The sequence below is a fragment of the Emericellopsis cladophorae genome (genome assembly GCF_022114955.1).
Source record: "Emericellopsis cladophorae strain MUM 19.33 chromosome Unknown NODE_10_length_638493_cov_120_236322, whole genome shotgun sequence".
Taxonomy (NCBI): Eukaryota; Fungi; Ascomycota; class Sordariomycetes; order Hypocreales; family Bionectriaceae; genus Emericellopsis; species Emericellopsis cladophorae.
In genome coordinates, this window is record NW_026250935.1 from 580,318 (window position 1) to 590,852 (window position 10,535).

At 61.0% G+C, this 10,535-nt stretch overlaps 3 protein-coding genes across 3 annotated transcripts in view; all 3 read left to right on the forward strand.

Annotated features, from left to right (window-relative positions):
• Nucleotides 1-49: 49 nt before the first annotated feature.
• On the forward strand, nucleotides 50-2,755 carry J7T54_002205 (putative transcriptional regulatory protein-like protein; the record flags this gene model as incomplete). Its single annotated transcript, XM_051504818.1, has 1 exon — nucleotides 50-2,755. The coding sequence occupies one exon, from the start codon at nucleotides 50-52 to the stop codon at nucleotides 2,753-2,755; it is 2,706 nt and encodes a 901-aa protein (XP_051363899.1).
• A 531-nt stretch (nucleotides 2,756-3,286) lies between these two features.
• On the forward strand, nucleotides 3,287-5,293 carry J7T54_002206 (uncharacterized protein; the record flags this gene model as incomplete). Its single annotated transcript, XM_051504819.1, has 1 exon — nucleotides 3,287-5,293. One exon carries the CDS (start codon nucleotides 3,287-3,289, stop codon nucleotides 5,291-5,293), a length of 2,007 nt encoding a protein of 668 aa, XP_051363900.1.
• A 2,953-nt stretch (nucleotides 5,294-8,246) lies between these two features.
• Nucleotides 8,247-10,535, forward strand: part of J7T54_002207 (uncharacterized protein) — a gene marked incomplete at both ends in the record, with an annotated part of 2,815 nt that continues 526 nt past the window's right edge. The window contains one exon of the mRNA XM_051504820.1: nucleotides 8,247-10,331. Coding sequence (XP_051363901.1) covers nucleotides 8,247-10,331 — 2,085 coding nt within the window. The remainder of the gene's footprint in view (nucleotides 10,332-10,535) is intronic.

Genomic DNA, 10,535 nt, shown 5'->3' on the forward strand with positions numbered 1-10,535 from the left:
TCTCATCCGAGGTGCACCAACCGTCACAACAAGCAACACCGACGCTGCCATGGCCTTCCAACTACCACCAGGCGTCCATCCGCCGCCTGCGGCCTCCTTCAACCCGCCTCAGATCTTCGGCTCCTACGCCACCGACGCCCTGCCACAACTCCCGCCAGATCTCGCCGCCCAGATGTTCGCCGACTCGCATACCTTTCCCTACGACGAGTCGCAAGACGCCAAGCGCAGACGCATCGCCCGCGCCTGCGACATGTGTCGCAAGAAGAAGATCAAGTGCGACGGCAAACTGCCCAGCTGCACCCAGTGCATCAACTACAAAGCCGAGTGTGTCTTCACCCAGGTCGAGAAGAAGCGCGCGCCCCCCAAGGGCGCCAAGTACATTGAGGGCCTGGAGAACCGGCTGGGTAGGATGGAGCATCTGCTCCGGCTGAGCGGGCTCCTGTCCGAGGGCGAGGAGACGGACCTGGGCGCCCTCGAGAAGAAGCTGGAGGAGCAGAGGAACTCGGAGGCCAGTCGGCAGGGGAGCCTGGCCGTGCCCTCGACCCCCGCCAGCCCCGCGACCAAGCCCCCCTCTGTAAATACGACCGCAGCGAACAGCCAGGCGTCGCCTGCGGATACTCTTTCGCCACAACCCAAGGACAAGGACAAGGACAAGGAGCAGCAGCAGCAGCAGCAGCAGCAGCCGCAACGTCGCAGTTCAAATGTGCGCACGGCGAGCGTCGAGGACGCTGAGCCGGAGGAAGATGTTGAAAACTTGTCGGACCTCATGTGTTCCCTCGTGACGAACCAGTCGGGCGAGACGAGATACCTCGGCTCCTCCTCCGGCTTCAGCATCTTCTCCCCCAAGGGCATACAGTGGGTGAACCAGAAGACGGGCAACGACTCGTTCCGGAACATGATCTCGGAAGTGTCCGAAGATGATCACAAGTGGACAAACTGGAAGCCCGAGGTGTTCAACGACGTCTTTAGGCGACCTGTCTTCCAGCCTCTCCCTTCCAAGGATGACGCGCTTTCTCTCCTCAAGGACTACTTTGAGAATTTCAACTGCATGTTCCCGCTCTTCCACCAGCCGACCTTTATGCACCTCGTGCAGCGGCAGTACTCGGCTGATCCGTACCAAGGCTCCGGTTGGTGGGCCAGTCTCAACTGTGCTCTCGCCATTGCGCACAGACTCCGCGTCATGAGCCACCTCGTCCCTCAGGAGGAAGACCAGGTATCGTGGGGCTACCTCAAAAACGCCATGGGCGTATTCACGGAATTGACCATGCGCAACACCGATCTCCTGTCCGTGCAGGCGCTGCTCGGTATGGCCCTCTTCATGCAGGGCACCCCCAACCCGCAGCCCAGCACGCTCTTGGTCGCAGCAGCGATACGTCTCTCGCACACCATTGGCCTGCACAAGCGCGGCACCGGGTTCAACTTGAACCCCATTGAGCTTGAGCAAAGGAAACGCGTATTCTGGATCGCCTACATACTGGACAAGGACATGTGCCTTCGTGCCGGCCGCCCACCCACCCAGGACGACGACGACATGAACATTGACCTGCCCGACGCCGACCCGGAAGACAACATTGGCAACATTCCTCTCGCCGATGGCAAGTCCAAGATGAACATCTTCCGGACCATGTGCGAGTTCGCCGTCATCGAGTCGGACGTCTACAGGCGGCTGTACTCGACCAAGGCGACCAAGTCGTCTGTCGGCGAGCTTCTCAATGCCATTGGCGAGCTGGACTCGCAGCTGGAAGACTGGAAGGACGCCATCCCCATTGACTTTCGACCCGAGCACGAGATCAAGGCCAGCCACACGCCCCTGATCCTGCACGTAGTCATGCTGCACTTTGCCTACTACAACTGCCTGACGACGATCCACCGCATGAGCGTCCATCACGGCTTCTGGACGAGCCGGCTGAGCAACTACGCACTGCAAGGGCTCAACACCAAGGCCCTCAACCCCCGCGTGTACAGCTCGGCGGCGCTGTGCACGGCCGCCGCGCGCGCGTCCATCAGCCTCGTCAAGTACATCCCCCAGGGGGATAACTCGTGCGTCTGGATGATTCTCTACTTCCCCGTGTCCGCGTTGATGACCCTCTTTGCCAACATCCTCAACAATCCGCTCGACCCGCGCGCGAAGCCCGACATTCGCCTGATGAACCTCGTGGTGAATTTCCTGAGCATGCTGGGCCACGAGGCCGAGCAGGGTGGCGTGTACCGCATGCTCGGCGTATGCGCCGAGTTTGAGCGTATCGCCAAGAGTGTCATTGAGAAGGCGGAGAAGGACCAGTCGTCACGGCGGAAACGCAAGAATCACCACAACAATGCCGAGAACAAGGCCAAGGCGATGCCCAATGGAGGAGGAGCAGGCATGAGAGTACCCAACAGCAGCAATCTGAGCCCTGTGCAGGCCGACACGACGGGCTTCAGCCCCCTTTCCTATGGGCCCTCGCCGAACATGCCGTGGAACACACAAGCGCCGCCGCCGCCGCCGGCCGACTTTGCAACGTACCCGCCCAACGGTGACTTTGACGGCTTCGCCCAGCAAGGCGGCTTCCCCACGAGCGACTCGCCGGGCAGCAACGGGGGCATGCAGCAGCAGCCCATGCAGGGCACGGGGGCGGCGTTCCCCATGCACCAGCCCATGCTGCCGACCGACCTCTTCCAGCTGCCGATGAACCTGGACTGGGACTGGGCCGAGCTGAGCGGCGGCGCGTACCCGACGGTGGAGAACGGGAACTTTGGCGGTGATCCGATGGGGTAGATGTAGGCAGCGTCTGTTGTCTGCCGTCCGTGCGGTGGGCATCAGACGTGTCATGTATATTTTGTTGATTTAGGAATCCTGTATTGTCTTCCAAGGGCCGTCCTGTAGCGGTATTTTTCTGTATCAGTTCTCGAGCCGGACTCACAGCCCCAGCCGGTATCCTCTAGCGACGCAGAAGCGGTGATTTCGATGGCGTGCCACTGGCCGTGACAAGATCCCCCGAGGTAGGATCGTCGCGCTGCAGGAGATCGTGCCCGCACCAAGGTAGCACGCGCGGTTGGCAATCAAAGACCGATGTACATGATGGATCTGCAGGTTCTCTGGTGGACTGGCCTTTTTACCCGAAGCAGCCTGAAGATCGCATCGCTGCGATCGGCTCAATTCCCCCCGAGACGTGCTTCTACACCTCCCCCACGGGGCCCCGCGTCACATCACAGGATGAGAGGCTGATTACTATTTAAGGCGAGCGAGGTCGTTGTCTCGTCTGGCCTGTTTCGAGTGACAGTCAACTGAAGGCCCAATACTGCCAACATGGTACGCCTCTACAACTGCAACGCCCTGTCTTTCGCGGGCGCCGTCGCCAGTAGCTTGATGGCACATGCTGCCGCGAAGCTGGTGGCGGGCGAGAACTCGACTCATGTGACGGTCGCCAACGACCACCTCGCCATTGCGCTGGCCAAGTCAAATGGGCACATTGTTGACCTGGCCCTCGACGGACAGGATCTGCTCGGACCGCTCAGTGGAAACTCAGGCAAGGGTCCCTACCTGGACTGCTCATGCACACCCGACGGCTTCTGGCAGCCAGGAGGCGATCTGCAGCTGATCGAGGGCACCGATGGCGCCGGGACAGACTATGTCGGCCTCGTCATGGAGGATACATATGACTCGACCAACCAGACGCTCTCCCAGTACTTTTTCCTCCGGGATGGCGAGACGGGGCTGCATGCGTTCTCTCGCGTCACGTACTGGAACGAGAACAGACCCTTCCTGAGGGGGCTAGGCGAGTTGCGCACACTGTTCCGACCCAACACGGCGTTGTGGACGCACTTTTCGACGAGTGACGGCAACTATGGCCCGCTACCCGGCAAGGAGGCGATTGCCGAGGCCGTCACCGTCCAGGACGCGACGACATACCTCGGGAACACGCCCGATGACGGCTACGTTGCGCAGTACTCGGACTACTTTACAAAGTACAGCCTGAGCGAGGTGTGGCGCAACCACGACGTCCACGGGCAGTTCTCGGACGGCAGCACGTCGCCGGCCGGGGACACGTATGGGGCGTGGCTCGTGCAGAACACAATGGAGACGTACTACGGCGGTCCGCTGCACTCTGATCTTGTCGTGGATGGCATTGTGTACAACTACATGGTCTCGGGGCACCACGGCGCGCCCACGCCCAACATCACGCACGGATTCGACAGGACGTTTGGACCGCAGTACTACCACTTTAACAAGGGCGGGCCGGACACCACGCTGCAGGAGCTCAGGGCGGATGCCGCGCAGTATGCGGACGTGGAGTGGAACGCCGACTTTTACGATGAGATTGCGCCGTACGTGCCCAACTATATCCCCTCGGCGAGGCGCACCACGTTTGAGGGCAAGGTGGACCTCCCCGAGGGCGCGAAGCGACCCATCATCGTCCTGTCCGAGAACAAGGAGGACTTTCAGCTCAACGTGTTTGAGCACACGTCCCTGCAGTACTGGGCGGAGATTGACGAGACGGGCGTGTTCAGCATCCCGCGCGTCGCGGAGGGCACGTATCGCGTGACAGTCTACGCGGACGAGGTGTTTGGCTGGTTCATCGAGGACGACGTCAAGGTTGGGCGGTGCACGCGCATGCACGACTTTGCCTGGACCGAGGAGTCGGCGGGGACGGAGCTCTGGCGGATCGGCGTGCCGGACAAGTCGGCGGGCGAGTACCGCCACGGGTACGCACCGCTGGAGTCCAAGCCGCTGCACCCGGAGGAGTACCGGATCTACTGGGCGCAGTACCAGTTCCCGGACGAGTTCCCGGAGGGCGTGCACTTTCACGTGGGCGAGAGCCGGGAGGACCTGGACCTCAACTACATCCACTGGGCGTGGTGGCCGTCCAAGGGCAACTACCTGCGGGACACGCCCGTGTACGACAATGTGAACAACTGGACGGTGACGTTTGACCTGGCGGCGGCGCAGCTGCGGGACCGGGCGACGGCGACGTTCACGGTGCAGGTGGCGGGGACCAAGACGGCCAACGGCAACGACAAGTGGAAGGTGTCGGACCACCCGTTTGCCAACCTGCCGTGGACGGTGGGCGTCAACGGGGGCGCGTACGAGGCGACGTGGACGATTCCGTACTGGCGCAGCGGGTCGTGCGGCGTGCGGAGCGCCGTGGCGTGCCAGAATGTCGAGCACAAGTTTGTGTTCCCGGCGGCGACGCTGCGGGCGGGCCGGAACGAGTTTGTGCTGAGTCTGCCGTATAATGCGAGCAGCGTCGAGACGGCGCTGTTGCCGGACGCGCTGTATGTGCAGTACGATGCGTTTAGGCTGGAGGTGGAGTAGTGTACATTCATCAGGACAGAGATATATATGTATGGGAATGCCTCTCTCCCTGTGGTATCGCTGGGGTGATGGTTGTCACGACGTGATGGTCTGCTATCGAATAGGAGACTACCAACTGCTTCTACACGTACGAAGCATCGATTAATCATCATCTGCTTGTGGGCCTTTTACTCATTGGCCTTGACTATTCATTCTGATCCAGGGAAATGGCACCTTGTGTCTGAGACATCCGCCCTACTGCGTGCGCTCGTCATCCAAGACAGCCATGCAAGGACGGCGCGCTCATGCACCCAAAAAGCGGATGACAGCCGTCAGCTCCGAGTCAATGCTGGTCTGAGAAGTCGAGTTTTAAACCAGGGTTGTGATTTTTCTTGATATTGCGCAGGATCACATCAGCTCAATGGGCATTACGACACATGCGATTCGCGAGTTTGGAACCGGAGGCGGCCGAGTCAAGTCTTGGTTTCATCCATCGGCTAGGCTCGGATTCGCCTAGGCCCGATGGGAAGTATCTGTTCTTTTAGTCTGGTCTGTGGGGAGAGGGAGACAGATGGATAGATTGATCCGACGATGGTGGTGTCTGTCACAGGAAGTTCGCTGACGAAGAGCCAGACTGTCCGTCCGCCCACCGGAGAGCGATACTTTCCATCAGAAGCACGAGTCGAGGAGGGAAGCAACAGATATCTGCGATGAATCGATGATGTATTGGGTTAATATATACATGTAATTATGGAAAGGCAGCCGATGCAGGAGGGTGGCACTAGCGTTTCTGGAAGAGCGAGCAAGCAGGGATGCTGGCTGTCAAGAGTCAAGAGTCAAGACGCAGACCCTCCCTCCCTCCCTCCCTCCCTCCTTGGCTCGCGTGCGACCTGCAGACGGGACGCTTTGACTGGGTGGATGTCTCGAGCAATAACGTAGGAAGCGAGCGATGGACAATGGGCAGCGCAGGCGATGGCAGTGCATGTATAGACGTGCCAAGGGCACACACAACCTTGACCAGCATTGACGAGAGCAAGACGAGCGTCTTCATTCGTGGTTCTTGTATGTCCGTACAAGTTCCAACTGCACAGCAGACTCGACCTTGCTGCCAAGACGGGTTGGGGGGAGAGACCCCTGCGTCGCGTGTTGCAGATTTCGATGTCGTCCGTGGTGCCTTCAGAGGGGACAAAATAACCCGGGCGTGGGCAAGACTAGGCGGGCGAGGTGCCATCACCGGGTCTGGAGAATCCAAACAAATTCACAATGAAATGCGAATATTCATCAAAACCATTCATGAATGCAGTACCGACCGAAGCGAGCCATGGATGCGCGTGTCTAACGTTCATGTTGTCCTGTTGGTGACAACGCCTGGCCTGGTGCAGCCCCGGCTTTTGTGTCCACACCCCTGCTGCGATGCCCCACCAATCTGAGACAGGCTCCCACCAACCGAACACGCACTTAATTTATGTTATTACTCACTCACTCATTCATCAGGATCAGACGCCTAGGGATTCCCATCATGCCGCCTTGCTGCCCGTAGCTAGACTGCTGGAGTGAGCTAAACTGCTGGAGTGCGTCGTCGGGACCCGGGCGTTCATGTTGGCTGGGTGTCATCCCGCTGGTGCCTCTAGTCTCCTCCTCAGCCCCCCCTTCAGTCAGTCAATCAATCCTCTTCAACAGCCAGCCAGTCTGTGGTGTAGTCAAGTCTGCTTCGTCCTTCGTTTCTCCCACTTATTCATTCATTCACTCTCTCCCCAGGCACCTCCGTCTGGTCTTTGTCGTTCGTTTCTTCCATCCTCCGCCCACAAAGCACATACGCCAGCCCAGCCTGACCTGGCCGCGCTCTCACATTCGTTCCAATCCCACTGCTACGCGGCCAAAACAGCTCCGCGACGCTGTGCAAAACGTGTGAAATCCACTTAAGACCCAGGATAGCAGGCCATCCGTCCATCCATCAGGTGACGTACGACGACGCCCCTGTCCGTCACTCGTCACTCGTCGGTTGACGTTGACGTTGCACCCTTCTCGTGGACTCCCCCCTCCCGGGTACGACTCTGTTCTTGCCTCCAAGAGCAAGGCTGGATTCTTGCATTCTTCAGGCGGGCTCCTCTTCTTTTTGGTCTGATCTGATCTGATCTGATCTGATCCCCTTCTTCGGCTTGGGACTTTGGGTCCTGCCACACCCACATTGGAGAATCGACCGCCAGTTAAGACAGACAACCATCTCGCAAGTTGCGCGCGCTCGCGCAGACGAGGACCTGAAACAGGAATAACCTCCAGTCGCACGAGGCAGGCCGGACAACACGACAAGAGAGGACCCAGAGGCTTGGAAGACGCCCGTCGTTACTCTCAACTCTGGTCGACGCGCATTCTCGCATACTCGCATGATCCCACTCTCGACAGCGATATCCCAACGCGCCATCTGTCTTTCTCACTTGCGCCAGTCGCCCGGACTGGTACGGCTGGTCCACAACAACTCTACGAATTCAGTTCTCTGGAGAGCGGATCGTATGAGACCTACTTTCAGCTTACACTTGTGGTACGTAAGGTACGCAGACACGGACCCCTTGCGCATCTGTCCTGTGGATACCCGATGGCGTCGATTTGGGTTCCCTCTCATGCGTGGCCCTGGTGGTTCACTCACACGTCTTCACATCCATTTCAGTTATTGTCCTATGCATTTTGAATTGATCTTCCAAAGGCATTGTTCCCACTGAACCATTGTTACCGCGCCGTGCCCTCAATGGCAATTGGCAACACTACATTGCCATGAACCATTCGCTAACACCTAAACAACCAGCCCTCATCGTGACACCAGACTGTTGCACCGACGCGCACAGCATATCGTCGCCGGCATACACGAACGAACACCTTCCATCTTGCCACGACAGCCTCTTCTTCCCGCCCACCCCAAGAACCTGGACCTCACGGGTTCTCGCCTCTCGCTCGACCACCTCACAAGTACGGGCATGCAATGAGCCAGTCGCAAAACGGGTGGAATATGGACCGCCCCAGAGCAGGCTCTGTCAAGCGCGCCCGGGAGCAAGCGGCCACGGCCCAGGGAAGAGCGCCTCGCAGGCCGCCACCGCCGCCGTCGTCAGCGACGCCCACGATGCCGGCCGCGACGCCGTTGGAGGATGGCTCCTCCTCACCCCGGGGCTATCTCAGCCCACCGCCTCGTCGCCACATGCCTCCGCCCTCGCAACCGCCGCCCACCATACAGCTCCCCCCAGCACCCCCGTCACGAGCCAGAGTGCCGCCTGGATCCGAGGGGAAGAGTGGCATCTCGAGGCCCTCCCAGGCGCCTCAGTGGCCGCTACCACCAGGCTCCCCCCTCACCCCTGTTAACAACAAGAGCAGCAGCAGTACCAGCAACAGCAACAACTACCAAAATGATTATTTTCAGCCTCGTCAACCTGACCGACCAACACAAGCCCCTCCCAGGCCGCTCCAAGCGCCGGCCCGACCCGCTCGCCCCAGTCGCATCCCTTCGATGGTGGACAAGACCGGGCCTCAAGAGCCAACACCCGTCTTTCGGAACCCCCAGCAGGCGTCAGACTCACAGGATGTGATGGAGCAGGGACTGTCGCCACCAATGTCCGCTACGCCAGCCACCCCGATCTCGAGACTGACAACGTCGTCTGTCGGCAGCATACCCGAGTTCCCAACACCCGGAGCCAGCACCCGCGCCAGCCAGGAGCCCCCGGCGCAGCAGATGCCCATGCCCCCGCGACGAAGCGTCAATCTGGGGCCGCCGCCTGCCGGTCGACGCGGGCCCTCTTCGTACTATTCCAACGCTACTTTTGTCTCGCCCATTCCCGAGGAGAGTACACGGTCACACGGCTCGTATGCCTCGAGCGCGGCGATACCCGGCGTCTGGAACCCGGCCTCACCCCTGACCCCCACTACGTACGACCATAGCTACACGGACTCGTACTACGACGACTCGGTGACGGACAAGAGCCGGGACTCGCAAGGCGACGACTTTGGCGACGAGAGCAAGCTGGTGCGCAGCGCGAGTGTCGGCAAAAAGGGCAAGGCGGCTCTGGTGGATAACAAACCAGGTGCCACTACGTCGGGAGCGTCCACCGAGGCGGCATCAGCTGCTGCGCCCGCGCGACCATTGGCGCAACCCGTGCAGCCATTCGCCACTGGCACTGGCTACATTGAGGACAGCACCAGTTCGGAGACGATCCGCACAGCGCAAAGGAGCAAGGAAGCACAGCCGACTGTCGAAAAAGAACCACAGCTCTTGATGCCCGTCGCATACAATGCCACGCCGCCTCTCCGGAGCCCTTCGGCATCCCCATTGCCCGTCCCTGAGCGCTCCTGGTCGAAGCGCATATCGGGCATCAAGCGCCCACCCAACCTGGACATTGACGCTGTCCGCGCCGCCGAGGCCAGGGGCAGCATCACCAGCCTACCTGACCTCATCAAGCGCGCGACAAGGCTGGCCGCCATGATCGAGAGGGGCAAGCGCCCAGCCAGTCGATTCGAGAACTTTACTGACTACCTCGACAAGCCGCGCGGCGGCGACGGCGACGGCGACGGCGATTCTTCCTTCAACGACCGCCACCAGTCCGGTCTGTCCGACATGCTCGCGGCGTTCCCCCCGCCGGGACACCAGCAAAGGACGTCGCCCAACGGGCAAGCCCGTCGCAGTAGGACCTCCTGGTTCCGCAACACGTCTTGGCCCCTGATTCCTGGCGCCAAGGACGACCAAGGACAACACGACGGTGCACACAACGAAGTGGGTCCGCCAGGAGCAACAGCAGCAGCAACGGCAGAGAAACCTCGACCCGTCCGTCGCAAGTGCTGCGGCATGCCCCCCTGGGCCTTTGTGCTCCTGATGATCCTCCTCCTCTGCGCCATCGCGGCCGCCATTGTCGTGCCGCTGCAGTTCTTCGTCTTCAAGACGCTCGGGAACCACCCGACGCCCCTGTCCGCGCTCGACCAGTGCAAGGCCGACCTTGTCTGCCGGAACGGCGGGACCAACGTGCTCTCCCAGGGGACGTGCGCGTGCATCTGTACCAACGGCTTCACTGGCGCCGACTGCGGCGTCGGCGGCTCCGATGGCTGCACGACCACCGACCTCGTCTCGTGGGGGGGGGGGGGGGGGGGGGGCCGCCCCCCCCCCCCGGGGGGGGGGGGGCCCCCCCCCCCGGGGCCGGGGCCCCCCCCCCCCCCCCCCCCCCCCCCCCCCCCCCCCCCCCCCCCCCCCCCACCCCCCCCCCCCCCCCCCCCCACAACAACACGGATTCAC